This window comes from Schistocerca nitens, chromosome 1 (assembly GCF_023898315.1).
Source record: "Schistocerca nitens isolate TAMUIC-IGC-003100 chromosome 1, iqSchNite1.1, whole genome shotgun sequence".
Lineage (NCBI taxonomy): Eukaryota > Metazoa > Arthropoda > Insecta > Orthoptera > Acrididae > Schistocerca > Schistocerca nitens.
Genome location: NC_064614.1, coordinates 1,024,408,070 through 1,024,424,949, shown reverse-complemented (window position 1 = coordinate 1,024,424,949; position 16,880 = coordinate 1,024,408,070). Strand labels below are relative to the sequence as shown.

The 16,880-nt window shown below is 39.1% G+C and overlaps 1 protein-coding gene across 1 annotated transcript in view; it reads left to right on the top strand.

The window, feature by feature from the left end:
• Window positions 1-16,880, top strand: part of LOC126196460 (beta-1,3-glucosyltransferase) — a 109,480-nt gene that overhangs the window by 23,039 nt on the left and 69,561 nt on the right. Inside the window, exons 3-4 of the mRNA XM_049934567.1 lie at window positions 638-732; window positions 820-896. Of these exons, the coding sequence (XP_049790524.1) occupies window positions 638-732; window positions 820-896 (172 nt within the window). The remainder of the gene's footprint in view (window positions 1-637; window positions 733-819; window positions 897-16,880) is intronic.

Below are 16,880 nucleotides of genomic sequence, written 5' to 3'. Positions count from 1 at the left end.
TTGGTCGGGAGAGCTTAGATGGTGATCCGCACAGTGGTCAGCCAAGATGTGTCACTACTCCAAAAATCATTGCAAAAGTGCACAAAATGATTATGGAGGATTGCCAATTGAAAGTACGTGAAATTGCTCATGCTTACCAGATGTAATCTGAAAGGGTATGGCACAGTTTAACGGAAGAATTAGAAATGAAAAAAATATCTGCAAGATGGGTGCCATGACTCTTGATGCCCGCCTACACACATGTGCCATTGCCATGGCAAAATTACGCAAACTAAGGTATGAATTGTTGCCACACCAGTCTTATTCACCTGATATTACTCCATCAGACTTCCATCTTTTCCCAAAACTGAAAATTTTTCTTGGTGGACGAAGATTCACTTCAAACGAAGAATTGATACCCGGAGTTGACAACTGTTTTGCAGGCCTGGAGGAAACTCATTTTTGAGATGGGATCAAGCCACTGGAGAATCGATTGAGCAAGTGCATTAATCTACAAGGAGGCTACATTGAAAAATAAAAAAAACGTTTCAGTGATGTATGTATGTTTTTTCTGTTCTGTTCCAAGAACTTTTCAAACCACCCTCGTATTTATCTTAAATTTTCAAAATGAAGTCATTTATGCCGAGATGTTTTCCAGCTGCAGATGAAGTGGTAATTCTTATAATAAGCCAAAAAGATGATCATCATTCAGAAATGGCTAATAATCTCAGAAAATTACTACAATCTGAGGAGGTTAGTATATACACTATTGTGAGCAAATGTTGCTAATATTGTGCACAGAAGGTGAAATTGTGAAGATTAATATACTTTTCTTAACAGCCCAAATTAAAAATCCGTCTGATGCACGAAGACTTTGACCATCCTGGAACATGGACAATTATTCCAGTTTTGAAAGAGTGAGTACTTCTGCTTGTTATTTTAAATAGAAAACAATGTTCTTATATGTGATAGTGCTCTTGTAAAAGAGAACTTGAGTCAGGTGCAAAAATCAGAAGCGAAATCCAGTCAGTTAACATCAGTGTGTAATTGTATGTTGTGCTGTATTATTAATTTATGTATTGTCGTTGAACATGAATGTTTTGCATGATTCAGTCATAAATATGACACAGTTGTCCAAATATTAAACTAGTTTATTCTTTTCTACCTAGATTACACTATCTAAACTTCAAGTCTTGCAAAATTAAACATGAGAGGAACAATGGCAAGAATTTTACCAAGGGGTCTCAATCAAAGAGCAACTTAATTCATTTCATAAAATTATCTTGTAACACAGTGAGCTTTATTATATTAATTGTTTTGCAACAAACACTAAATGTAATGTGTTAGCAATAATTTTTGCAGTTCAAACAAAAAGTAACAGTAATAATGATACTGACTATAGTTAGTATTCCATCATGGTAAACATTATTTTGGGAAAGGGGAATGGGGAGACTACCTGTATACACAAAAAAAGGAATCAAGTTCCAGGCCATAGACATTAATAAGTACTGCAATGAACTGCTCTTTGAATATTGCACTTCAATAATAAACTTGAAAACACAGAAGTTAGCGGTTCTGACAGTGTACGGGCCTCAGCATGAAATGCTTTAAACTGCATTAAGTAATTAGAGAGGGTACTAACAATGATCATTAAAAATAAGTGGTAAGTGATTGTGCCATGGAAATTTCAACATTGATTTAATCTCAGATAATTCTGATCTAACCATGATGGTCAAATGACACCAATAAGACATCCCCCCCTTCCCCACCAGGTTTAGTGAAGAGAGAAGTACAGTTTCACAGAAATATAAATGCTGGTTGGCGCAGTTTCATTATTGAGAGAAGAACATCTGACTGAAAAATGTCATCATAAATACTAAAACTGTTGACTGTACACTTAAAGTTCAAAATACCAAGAAAAAAACAAAGGTATTTTAGAACACAAAAGGCACTTTATCTCTGACTCCTTGATGACAATAGAGCAAAACAGGTGCTACTAAAATCAAATCATTGGCCAAGAAATTCATTGAATTCTAACAGTAGCTGAAAACACAAGAAGAAGAAAATGGCGCATCTGAAACAGATCAGCTAAAGTTACATAAATGGGTATTGTATACCTGACCAGTAGCAATCTGTTTTGCCAAATTAACCATTAAAGAGATGAAAAAAATTGTTAGGTTAGCGGAGAACAGTAACTCTTCTAGTCTTGATGATATTTCAACCAAAATACTGAAATCTTGTGCTGACTTGGCAGTGCCCACCTTGAGCTACCTTTTTAAACAATGGATAAGTCAAGCTGTATTTCCTGTAAGGCTAAATTATGCAATAATAATACCCCTTTCCAAAAGAGGAGGTAAGCAAGTAACCTCTTATTTTAGACCCATATCCTTCTTTCTGTATTTTCAAAATATTTTGTGAAGGCAGTTTACAAGAAAAAGCAATATAACATCTCAGAGATTCTGTCCTGGTAGAACTAAATGAGAAGATTTAATCTGTGGACAGTTTCTATGATCTTGTCAAGGCATTTGATTCTACTCAGGAAATTAAAATGGAACCGAATTCCTTGGATGTAGTGTTATCTTAAAAATAGAAAGAGGAGGGGTTACATTTACAAATGATACTTTAGTAATCCCGTCTACTGCTGAAATGGAAGAGTGGATGTGTCAGTGTGTGTAACATCACCCACATTCAGCGAGGATGCCTGCGATGGGAACATGGCCAATGCCAAAGGCCAGTTACATGAACTTCTGCAATGGACAAATATAAGGCAACCTGATGATGATCTCTTCCTCAGTTGCTATTATTCAACTTGCCTGTACCCAATGACTCTGACCCCATGGTTACTTACTGTGTGCGTAGTGCTACGAATTTTGAACTTGTGGTTTCCACCATCTCTCGGCTTAATGGAACTAAACACATTCTTTCAACTAAGTAGTTCTTGGACTTTAGGCAACTTAGTCAGAAGCTACCTATTATTAATTTCTATAGCAGCTCAGATGACTATACTATTTAGAACTATGACTGTTTGGTCCATGGACTATTAGAAATTTTAATTTATTTTTATGGAAGTTAATTGTGTTCAATAAACATTATGGCCCATAAGTGAGTGTTATAACAGATACTACAGAAATGAATTAAATTTGGAATGGGGAAACATTAAATATTTTGTCCCACAATATTCGATGCCTGGCCTACTCTTCTTCTTGATGTACAGTAATGATTTGTCTGAGGGATTGTGGGAGTCTTCGAACACTGACAGAAAGTCAAGTGTTCTGATAAAGGGCTGAAACATCATACCAGTCAGAGAGACACAGCCAGGTACACGCCAAACAGCTTTTTGCTACAGGGAGTCATACTATGCAACCACAAATAAATAAAAAGACTTAAAGGTACAAAAAGTAGAGATTAGTGGGAACATACTGTATGAAGCTCCACATGTGAAGTTCCAAGGGATCCAGATGATAATAAAATGAGGTGAGATTGGCACTTGCAGAAGATAACCAAAATGCTCATCCCTGCATGCTTTGTACTTAGATATCTATTCACCATGTTGTCCTGCAGACTGGATCACCAACATACCTTGAGTACTTCCACTCAGTACTCACCTAGACTATTATTTTGTGGGGCAGTGCAGCTGTGATTTATTGCATAGAAGCATGCAGTAACAATGGATATTTGATAACTGAATATCTTGCAGAAGCCTCTTCCAGTGCCTATGGATTCTTATACGCCAACACATATATTCCCTAATGCTACTTGTGATTTAAGATTAAGTGTGCAATTCAAAATCATGATGCTAAAAGTAAAACTAATTTCTATATAGGCTTGACATCTTCATTTAGGGTTCCTAAAGGAGTTTTTTGTTCTACTGCAAAATTCTATAACAGGTTGGTGGTAGATATCAGGCAGTAAATTTAAACATACAGACACAAAAAAAAGTAAAAAGGGTACCTTATTAACAACTCCTTTGATAGTTTCTTAAAATATTTGGACTCGGGGTGTAAATTGCACATGACTCTAATGTCCTTATTGGCAGGTTTTGATCTTTGCCAGTATAATGAATGACAATAGTATTTTGTGTGGAATTACGTAAATTCATTGTTTGAAGTACCGTGTTAATGAAAACAGCAACTGAATAGAGTAAAAGGAGGAACAGTGGCTTTCTTCAAAGCAGATATTTTTCTTAATAATGTAATCTAGAAGTAATTCCTAAGATTGTCAGTGTGAATAGATTATCCCCAGTCATATTTGCTATTAGCGTATTGTCACATCTAAAGCACAATCAACTCCAAATCCAAAGGCAGGTTATCAATGAACTTCAACTCTAGTACTGAAAGCATGTTTATTACTGACTCCAACATACAGCTAGAACAGAGCTGAGATCTTAGATGGAGAGTGCAGCTATTTATACAATGAATATTCCGTAATATTCAAACATTAAGATCATAAGATTTTCAAGAAACATCAAGAAATGGTAAATTATAAATAATAAACAACTACTGCTGGACAGGTTTGAACTGGCGACCCATAGCATGCCAGACAGTGACACTAACCACTACACCACACTGCATGTGCCATAGCTCCGAGCATTGCTCTATCTCCTAGAGAAACAGTAACCTACTGTTTCAGAAGTTCTCACTGGAGCAACTACAACACCCTGAATCTAGATCTCATCAGTGGTCCTCTGTAAAGTGGCACCAACAAATTCTTACATTTTGGTCACATTGTTACATCCTCTTCTCTGCAATGATCATGAAAGGTAGCTTTGCCTGTCAATGCTTCTTGATCACAGAGTCGGTCTTGAGCTTCCTTGTCTATGTGCTCCTTTGGATTGTAACAAGGCTTCATACGGAGGATGTGTCTGCATTTTTGGTTTTTCAATGAAGTGTTATAATCCTCAGTTTCGTATGTGATGTCTGGCATTGGCAAAGGATATGATACAGCCCAAAGTAGCACTTTATTAACTTTTCCAAGTGGGTGTAAAATCCATAATCTGTTTCCAAGGTTGCATCTCACTGGCCACTACTTGGTGTTATAGTGCTCTTAGTCTTTCTCTTAGGCATCTAGCATCTGTATGCAAGCCAGCTGCCTGATGATGAGATGGCAGTCATGCTGAGTATGATGTAGTTGAAATGGAAACAGTGTATCCATTGTCATTTTGGCATCATGACAGTGGAGGGCAAAGAATGGTGTGAAGCCCATAGTGTCTTGCTTCGCTTCATTGTAAACAAATCTTTTGACAGGCAGTATTGTTGCACCAAAGAAAAAAATTCTGGGTGAATATAAAATTTTTGAAGTTATTTCTCCCAGCAAGCACAGAACCAAGCCAAGAAAAGCCTGAGCACAATGTCGTAATCAAATTGTAACCAGGAAGGAAAGCTGTTGTAGCAAATAGTGAGGCACACAACTGAAGCATTGTTACGCCGCCCTCAAGCAGAGACTGCATAGTGCAACAGCAGCAAAATGACCACATCATAACTTCGCTCTGACAGCACTGCAAGAACAACTTTCAGCTTGTTGACAGGGGAGAAAGCACCAAGCTCAAGAACCAAAAGCCAGAGTTTGGACACTGCAGTAAAGTATAAAGCAGTGACAAGTGTAGAAAATTGGGTCAAATTTGCTCATCATGACAACCTGATAATGTCAACAGCAAAAGCCAATCAGCATAAATACTGGAACTTCTGAAGCACATATGCTACTCCATTATATTCAGTTACCAGCAGTCAGTCAGTGTGACACTCTTGTGAGTTACAGAAAATAAGATTAATGTCTGTTTCATGGTGCGCTGCCTAATATTTATCTTGTGACTTCAGTTATGTGACACTAGCCAGCCCAATGCACTCCACTGCCATGGAATGGTGCTGCTGCTTACTTTGCTACCACTGATGTGAAGATCTGAGCATCCTCGACCAGCTTCCCACTGGGGGTTGGTTGAGGGTGATCTGCTGGCTGCTAGCCACACACTCTATCTGGGAGAGATGCTTTCATAGTGTCCCCCTGGCTGTACCTGTGAGCAGTTTCCAAAGTCTTGACCATCTCTTGTTGGGAGGTGAGGGCCTACTTCCACATGGCTACCATCATCCTGTGCAGAGCTGTTTACCACTGACCTTCAGAATTTGAAACAGAGTATTCCAGTCAACATTGTCAAAAACTTTCTCTAAGTCTACAAATGCTAGAAATGTAGGTTTGCCTTTCCTTAATCTATTTTCTAAGATAAGTTGTAGGGTCAGTATTGCCTCACGTGTTCCAACACTTCTATGGAATCCAAACTGATCTTCCCCAAGGTCGGCTTCTACCAGTTTTTCCATTCGTCTGTAAAGAATTCGAGTTAGTATTTTGCAGCCGTGGCTTATTAAACTGATAGTTCGGTAATTTTCACATCTGTCAACCCCTGCTTTCTTTGGGATTGGAATTATTATATTCTTCTTGAAGTCTGAGGGTATTTCGCCTGTCTCATACATCTTGCTCACCAGATGGTAGAGTTCTGTCAGGACTGGCTCTCCCAAGGCTGTCAGTAGTTCTAATGGAATGTTGTCCACTCCCGGGGCCTTTTTTTGACTTAGGTGTTTCAGTGCTCTGACAAACTCTTCATACAGTATCATATCTCTCATTTCATCTTCATGTACATCCTCTTCCATTTCCGAATATTGTCCTCAAGAACATCGCCCTTGTATAGACCCTCTATATACTCCTTCCACCTTTCTGCTTTTCCTTCTTTGCTTAGAACTGGGTTTCCATCTGAGCTCTTGATATTCATACAAGTGGTTCTCTTTTCTCCAAAGTTCTCTCTAATTTTCGTGTAGGCAGTATCTATCTTACCCCTAGTGATATACGCCTCTACATCCTTACATTTGTCCTCTAGCCATTCCTGCTCAGCCATGTTGCTCTTCCTGTCGATCTCATTTTTGAGACGTTTGTATTCCTTTTTGCTGCTTCATTTAAACCTAGCATAAACTATCAGTGTCCAATCCATTCCTAACAACATGTGTTCATTCAGGTCAGTTATTACCAGATATCATTGCTCAAATACAACATTACTGACAGTAAATGAAATTAATGCTGGCCTACTGATTTACTAAGTTTCCCATTGGCTCCTTTTACTTTAACGCCAGTTATTGGAAATTCAGTATACGGTTCAGTATTCTTTACTCTATCTCTTAATTTACCAAACACACCACTTACTGGGCTACCAGTGTCCAATAGACAAACTCCCTTCCAGTTGCCTATTGAGTTGCCTGCTGAGTATTTAATGCTAATTACTTCTATATCCTTCAGCCAATAAATCATCTTCAATATCCATACATTTTAAATCTGTACTTACTTGAACCTGATTTCCTAACTTAGGTTGTAAAGTACTTAAAGGTAGCTTACAACTAGAGCGTATGTGTTTAACACTATCACAGTAATCACCTTTTCCTATAGACTCCTCATTCTCTTCCAATGCTTTTAGTATCTTATCACTAATTAGCCTATCTTGATCCTCCTTATTGTACCAACTATGTAATATCTCACTGACCTCAGTGGGTATCAATTGATTTTCATGTACCTGGTTCTCTGATTCCAGATCATTATATCCTACCATTCTATTACTCATATCCTTGTCTAATACTTCCACATAAACCATACCATCTAATTCATCATAAAATACATCATCAGCATCAATAGTATCAAAATACTCATTAGCAACATCATCTGCACCTACATGAACCTCAATTTCAACTTCATGTTTTCTGTTGTTTTTACTTGTTCAGTGACACATTTGTTAACTAGCTGTAATTCAGCAACTGCAACATTCTTCAAATATCAATTTCAGATTCAACATTGTCTATGCTTTCATTTACATTGTTTATTTGTCCATTTGCCTTGTTAATATCTTCCCTAGTTGCTTCTAGTTTCTGGTCCTTTTTTTTTTTTTTTTTTTTTTTTTTTTTTTTTTTTTTTTTAGAAATTATTTTCAGCGTCATGTCTAATCTTTTTTATTTTGCTCTGACAGTTTACTATGTAGTAACTTGGATAATTGTTCCAACAAAATTACCAGTTGTTGAAATCCATGGAAAGGTGAATTTATACTACTTGCTGAATTCTCGTGGCTTTGAATGTTTAGATGCATGCAGTTGCTGACTCAATTTTGTTGTGATTCCAGCTTGGTCACTATTTTTGTTGCTTGTACTCATTTTAACTAATTTTGCACAACTCAATGAGATGATGAAAAAAAAGAAACATTTCCGAAAACTATCTTTCCTATAATACTTGCAAAGTATGTCATACATAATTATTTTTGCCTGACTGACATTGACATGCAATTTTAGTTCCTGTCAGGTACTGTTTAACTGTTCTTTTATGTAAATAATGATATATTTGATCCTCATTTGACAGTCCATGCTGTTGGTGTTGGTCCGTTAATTCACACGTCCACTTTTCCATACAGGTCCTTGTTTCTATTTACGTCCCAGTAATGGTATATTGCATAGTATGTTGTAAACAATTATTCCACCTGAAACTTAATGACTATTAGCATATGATGGATTTTTATACACATCCCAGCTCCTTTCACCATGTTGTAATAAAACCTGTGCAAAGTTTGCGATGTGTATCGTAGTTTAACACAAGAAAAACAATGTTCAGTCACTATCTAATTATTTCATACCATGTTTTACAACACAGTAACGGCATTCAGAGATAACCCTCCACCAGTTTTATACGTATCTTGTGTAATCCAAGATGCTGCTTCTTGGTGCTGCCATAGGTTCATTTAGATATCACTGCATCGTCACATGGATAATATGAAATGGTCGAAATAAGTTTTAGTAGTTCTTCTTTGCGAAGATTTTTATTTCACATGCTAGATGTTCAGTGGAACTTACATCTTCCAGTTGTAAAACAGCTTACACTGTGACAAATTCTGACTACATGCTGTTGATACAAAATTCTGCCTAAAACTGAAGTATGGCAGCGTACAAATCACCTCTATTTATATGGTTTTAAGCAATTACTATCATTTTTACATATTGAATGTTTCATAAGGACAATTAGAGTTTTTTCATACATCTTCCCAAATTAAATGGAAATTGACATACAATAAAAGTGAATAGTTCCATACAAAGGCAGGAAAGAATCCATTTCTATTAAGACTATAAATTACATGTTTTATCACTGCTGAAGTGTTGGCAGAAGAGCCAACACCATGTTGCTAGAGGAGGCCGAAATGCACGCGTTTAATTACACGCTGACTGACGTGAGGTCTGGAACAGGACAATGTCTTGAGAATTGCAAATAAAGTACGTAGATGATGTAATACTTAACTTTAATCCATAATTGTAGAACATCGCTCTTGATGATACATGCTCCACAATAATAAATATCAATTGAATACGGCGCCTTGCTAGGTCGTAGCAATTGACGTAGCTGAAGGCTATGCTAACTATCGTCTCGGCAAATGAGAGTGTAATTTGTCAGTGAACCACTGCTACGAACGTCGGCTGTACAACTGGGGCGAGTGCTAGTAAGTCTCTCTAGACCTGCCGTGTGGCGGCGCTCGGTCTGCGATCACTGACAGTGGCGACACGCGGGTCCGACGCATACTAATGGACTGCGGCCGATTTAAAGGCTGCCACCTAGCAAGTGTGGTGTCTGGCAGTGACACCACAATTGCAACAATATATCTTGTTAATTTGCATATAGTAATTAATTGACTCAAAGAAAAATCATGCTAACATTTTCAGATGAACAGAGTGATTACTTTTATCAAATGAAAGGGTTAGGTGCAACTAATTAATTTTTGTATGAGTGAAATTTACAGAAAAATCATCGTATCATATTTTTATGAGGGATTCTAGCTTCAAAACATAAAAATAGCTGTCTATGACCGGGAAATATCATACTTTTAATTATTAATTACTCCATAATTACAACAGGTAAATCATTCCTACCCAGTGCCTGAAGGTTGTATTGTGTGTAAATTATGATGGTACATTAGTTTCTAATCCAGCATGTTTCCTTCATTCCATTTACTGGTGAGACCAAACATAAGCAATGTCAAAACAACTGTGGAGACTGGAGATGAGATTGGAATAGGGGATAGGGTCCCAGGGAGTTGTGGTATTACACAGTGATGTCAACCTGCTGCATCTTCTCCACTTCCTCCTCGATTATCAGCCATTCAGCCAGTGTCATTGTACATGAGCATTGGGTAATTGGTGTATGATCTCCAGTGTTTGGTATGGCATTTTACCTTGGGTAATTTTGTGTGTCTTTTCTCCACTCTGGATTTTAAAGCATCCAAAAATAGATGCACAACAGTTATCATTCATCAACATTGTTCCTTGATCAGGCCGGATCATATTCACCATCTGATGGTAGCTTTATCACTTGCATTGTGTGAGCACAATTCTTCATCAGTGATGTTAAGCTTCCCTTCCTGGACTGGTTTGCACTTCCCTGTGCACATGCCTTTTGGGATGAATTGTGGTTGCTTTCAACAGTTAGTGAGCGAAAGCTCTCCTTGAGCACCGGCAGTGCATATGAGCATTGCAGTCATGTAGATTTCTTCTGTGAGCCTCTGTAGCTTTGTGCTATTGACAGAACATTCACAGTTGAACTTAGTATCTCATTTGCCTGGAGTTTTTCTTGTTGACGATGGTGGTGTAACAATTTCTTCAGCAGTAAACAACCACCACAAGTAATTTTTATTGCTTGTGCTTGTTTGAATGGCTTCATCAATATTGAGCTCTGATCTTTCACAGTCTATGGCTGTTTTTAGTGCCTGCAAGATGTCTCATCCAGAAATAACATTATGACTCCATTCTATTAGAATGACAAATTCAAAGGGTTATATTCTATCATCGATAGTTATTCATGCAGTATGTGTTCCTGTTGGCTGGACGTTATTTCCCGTTTGTGAATTTCAGCACAATTGCTTTCATATTGTGGAACATAGTTTTCTTTAGCTGACTATGACAAGAGTTTGGCATTACAGGAAAGGAAACACCTAAGTTGACTAGTTCCTGGACAGGTTGCCCTTTGGTGGTGATGGCAATGAGATTTCCTGACACCTTCGTGACTGTCATCCATGAAGGTGTTACATCTGTGGTGGCCTTACCTCCATAGATGGTCACCTTGCTTAGTTTTCTTGAAGCTGGCAGCTACTTGAGTGGCTGGTACCTCTGTAGGCTGATGAGGAATGGCCGTGACCTGCTGGGAAGTGATCCCATCCAGGACACAGCAATTGGCTTCATCCCACAGGTCAGCTGTAATTGTCTTCAGCAGACTTCTTTAAAGTGAATAGGATTGTTATGATTGATAATGTCTGGCACCATAATAATCATCAAAAACTCACCTTCTTCTGTGCTGTAGTGTATAATGTGTCCTTGGCATCCACAGTTGTAAACCCATTGACATGTTGTCCTCTGTCCTCCAAATGTTTGTTGTTCTTTGGGCATTCTCCTTGACATAGGAGATAATGGTGATTATGTTGGTTGGGTGCTGGGTTGTTGTTTGATGTCTATGGCGTAAGTCCGAGTTGGCCAAGTCCATTCTTCCTGGTGCATTCAGCTGGTGGCAGAGATTGGTGCTCAAGACCAACTAACCTCATCTTCAACATTATCTGTTACCTCCTGATGATGTATTGGGTCGATATTCAGTGCTGCCATTTCTTGTGTATTCAGTCCAACATTTCATAATGCCATGCACTGCTGTATCTCTTCCCTTAATACCTGCTGTATGAGAGTGGAGCTCACAGTGGTATCCGTAACTGCCATAGGATCCACATTTGGTATTCAATCATACCTGTTTCACCTGACACTTTTATTTTGCATTTTCTCAGTTTGCTGGTACCACTTGATGGATTACCCTGCTGTTGTGACTTTTACCAGACGAGCTCGGTGCATGCATTCTGTGACTCCTTTCATCAAGTGTGACATTTTGTTGGTTTCTGTGTGACTGTGTCGTTTCCTCATGACAATGGGCCCTGTTCTTCAATTGTTGTTCTGGCAAGCAGACTTGCTGCTGATGGTGACCAAAGGTTTTCTTCAGGTCAGTCTGTAATTTGCCTCAGCTGTTGAGCTTCTCTTCATTTTTCTTGAACTACTGCTGGCCTGTGTTGTCTAAGTAAAGTAATACACTCCTGGAAATGGAAAAAAGAACACATTGACACCGGTGTGTCAGACCCACCATACTTGCTCCGGACACTGCGAGAGGGCTGTACAAGCAATGATCACACGCACGGCACAGCGGACACACCAGGAACCGCGGTGTTGGCCGTTGAATGGCGCTAGCTGCGCAGCATTTGTGCACCGCCGCCGTCAGTGTCAGCCAGTTTGCCATGGCATACGGAGCTCCATCGCAGTCTTTAACACTGGTAGCATGCCGCGACAGCGTGGACGTGAACCGTATGTGCAGTTGACGGACTTTGAGCGAGGGCGTATAGTGGGCATGCGGGAGGCCGGGTGGACGTACCGCCGAATTGCTCAACACGTGGGGCGTGAGGTCTCCACAGTACATCGATGTTGTCGCCAGTGGTCGGCGGAAGGTGCACGTGCCCGTCGATCTGGGACCGGACCGCAGCGACGCACGGATGCACGCCAAGACCGTAGGATCCTACGCAGTGCCGTAGGGGACCGCACCGCCACTTCCCAGCAAATTAGGGACACTGTTGCTCCTGGGGTATCGGCGAGGACCATTCGCAACCGTCTCCATGAAGCTGGGCTACGGTCCCGCACACCGTTAGGCCGTCTTCCGCTCACGCCCCAACATCGTGCAGCCCGCCTCCAGTGGTGTCGCGACAGGCGTGAATGGAGGGACGAATGGAGACATGTCGTCTTCAGCGATGAGAGTCGCTTCTGCCTTGGTGCCAATGATGGTCGTATGCGTGTTTGGCGCCGTGCAGGTGAGCGCCACAATCAGGACTGCATACGACCGAGGCACACAGGGCCAACACCCGGCATAATGGTGTGGGGAGCGATCTCCTACACTGGCCGTACACCACTGGTGATCGTCGAGGGGACACTGAATAGTGCACGGTACATCCAAACCGTCATCGAACCCATCGTTCTACCATTCCTAGACCGGCAAGGGAACTTGCTGTTCCAACAGGACAATGCACGTCCGAATGTATCCCGTGCCACCCAACGTGCTCTAGAAGGTGTAAGTCAACTACCCTGGCCAGCTAGATCTCTGGATCTGTCCCCCATTGAGCATGTTTGGGACTGGATGAAGCGTCGTCTCACGCGGTCTGCACGTCCAGCACGAAAGCTGGTCGAACTGAGGCGCGAGGTGGAAATGGCATGGCAAGCCGTTCCACAGGACTACATCCAGCATCTCTACGATCGTCTCCATGGGAGAATAGCAGCCTGCATTGCTGCGAAAGGTGGATATACACTGTACTAGTGCCGACATTGTGCATGCTCTGTTGCCTGTGTCTATGTGCCTGTGGTTCTGTCAGTGTGATCATGTGATGTATCTGACCCCAGGAATGTGTCAATAAAGTTTCCCCTTCCTGGGACAATGAATTCACGGTGTTCTTATTTCAATTTCCAGGAGTGTACATTTGCCAAACACTTCATGTCATATCATCTACTGGAGGGTCAGTCAAATTCTTTCAGCCAATTTTCTGGGTCCTGACATGCAGCTGACATGGTGCTGTTTTGTAATCTACCTATCTCCTGAATACATTTACAGTAGGAATGATGTAATGCATGTATTCCAACTCATGTCCAGTTTTTGCTTTGCCTAGTTGGAGCTATTGTGATGTAATTTTTTTGAAGTAACCAGCATCTGCACTGAGCAATGTCACATTGAAATCTCCATCAAATTGAAATTTGAAGGCAGGATCATCAGTGAATTTCAATTCTTAGTACTGAAAGCACAATTATTACTGACACCAACATACAGCCAGAACAGAACTGAAATCTTCAACAGAGAGTGCAGCTATTTATACAAACATCAAATATTCCAGAATGCTGCTACTCATAGAAATATCAAGTATTTGAGAGTATACAAACATTAAAAACATAAGGTATGTGAAGAACCTTCCACAAATGATAAATTCTAAAGAACAAACAATTGCTGCTGGTCTAATTTGAACTGGGAACCCACAGCATATCAGGAAGGAACAGTAACCACTACATCCCACTTCATGTGCCACAGCGTGTGGCAATATTCCACAGAAGCAGCTTGCGCTGGCTTCTTCTGCATGTTAATTTATAACGTCTCAAGTGCTCATCAAGAAAACCCTCCTTTATGATGGAATTTACAGAACCCATACATATATAAGAGATTTATAGCAAGGTATATAGGTGAGGTTAACTGGTTTCTCATTAAGCTTCGTTTTATTTATTTACTCTCCTTTTTAGTGCTAATTTTGTGTGAATTTTAGTACCATGTACTTCCTCCCAAGCCATAAGCACATAAGCATACAACCATCTCTAATAACCACTACTTCATTTACACTCACATACATGCAAGTTCATGATACAGTTTGAATAACTCATACATAATCAGGGCTGATGTGATATATTTATACTCTGTTTGTATTAGTTGTAAGTGTTGTGGGATTAAAAGTGCATGAAAATATGGCTGCGAACATTTACAGTAAATAAATGATGAAAAAAATAATGTAAGAACTGGAAAAATCACATGAAAGTGAACCCATTTGATTCAGAATGCATTGTGCTTTATGGAACATTTGTAACCGAAGGAATATTTTTTTCAGTTCTAAAGTGTCTATCACAGTCATGATCATAAACATTCCACTTATGGAGGAAAAGAAGTGCTATGTTTATGCTTTTTGCTTCTATGAACAGTGCTTGATTCATCACTGGAAGAGAGAAAAGAGAATTGTAACTACAGTACACATACTTTCACATTTGTTGGTACAGATGCGCACCATTAAAGTTTGCTTTTATTTATCAGCTGTTAGTGACCAATGACTTTATTTGGAGAATTAATTGTATTCCATTGTTTAAAAGAATAGCATTTGTAGTTTATATCATGGGGAATTTCTCTGGATATTGAACCAAGAAAAGCTCATCAAAGATCCCTTCATGGAAAATTGGAAATGAGAGTAAAATATCTGAGCAGCTGTTATTGGGCTGTTACAGGCAGGCAAGTTGAAGAATTTATAATAAGAGAGGTATAAGTAGAAAAGTCTGTAAACAGGTAGGTATAGTTGGCTAAATGAGAAGTTATGAATTAACTGGAAAGAAAACTGAAAAAAAAAATATGGAAAATGAGAAAATAAATTTCTTATAGTCTAAAGAAAACATAGTCTGTGGTATGAAAAGGAGAAACATTTGGAAAATTAAGAAGGAAGGGGAGGGCAAAACACCAAGAGGGCTACATGAAAAAAAAATAAAAGACAGTTATGTACATGCTCTGTGGATCATAATTGTGAGCACAACAGAGAAATTTGTGAATGGAGGAAACAGGTGCAGGGCCCATTAAAACCCGAAGAGATTGCACTGTTTACCAACTAAGACATAGGCCATGAGTTAAACCTTTCTCTTGGAGTGTTTTATCAGGATATGAAAATTAACCTAATTACAAGGTGACAGTGTTTGACGTATTGCCAACTTTTCAAGTTAGGGAGAATAGGTATCTACTCTCACCAGGTGTGGGGAGAGGAGGACAAACCAGGGTATCTGCCCCAGGCAGCAATTTCATGGGGCACCAAATTTATATTCTTGAAGAAGCCCTGTTTCACAAAGCGCCTCACATCCAGTGCACATTGGCCAATCAGTTATTCATATGATTTTGAAAAACATCCCATTTTGTTTTCGAACATTGCATTACATTAATAATTGCCCCATAGACCATGAATATGACATTTCGTAATAATATGGAACTTGTCAGTTTAACAAAGTTTTCTTTACACAACACTTTTTTTTACAGTTACTACTTCATATCTAAAAATTTATGTATTGAGTAGAAGGAGTTGTCATTCAGAAATTATTTAAATTTGTTTTTAAATGCTGGTTGACTATGTGTAAGAACTTTTAATGCTGTTTAACAAATGACCAAAGATTTTTGCGGCAACATAATTCACCCCTTTCTGTGCCAAAGTCAGATTTAATACAGAATTGTGAAGATCACATTCTAAATTGATTGCTGAACAAATCATAAGTTGATTTTTGAATGCATGCATAGTGTACATGATGTCTCTGCCAGGAGAATCTCCATCACATCTAGAAATAAAAAACTTCCCCACAGACAAAAGGGGATGGGCTATATGAATTGAGCTGAATAAATCATAATGGGTGAATGCCAGTCACTTTTTGTTTATTTGGATGATTTGGAGTGCAAATGGTGAATGTTATTATAAATATAAACGAAATCCATACATTCAGACTACCAGAGTGGAAATAAATGACTAACAGGAATAGTAAATAAGAAAGATTACATATTATCTTCTTGGTGTACCCAAGAAAATGAAATTTTGACAGAAAATTTTTGCCAGATCACTACACTACCAGTTGCACAGTCCCTGGTTAGCAGCCCCTTTAAGTTCTGTTCTCAGAATAGTGCTAAAAAAGCACTGTACAAACACGTAATAATGTCTAATTGGAGAATAAACATGATATAACCGAACTGTGATACTGGCGGGTTTAGAGAAGTTAACTGGAGAATATGTTTTGACAATGGCAAGAATAGTTACAGTCTTAGTGATTACAAGATTGTTTGAGTGAAGAGGAGAAATGAGGACATCACACAACTTATGTGGAAGAATATGGCGATTCCAAATTTACATAAAAATTTTGTACTACTACTTTTTGATCTCGTGCTTGAGAAACTGGAGCATATGAATGGAATGTGATACTATCTTCTAACATAGACCTACTAGGCATTTGATATTGGTACTTTGTGAAATATGTTCTGTCATGTTATTTATGTACTGGGTGACAATTATT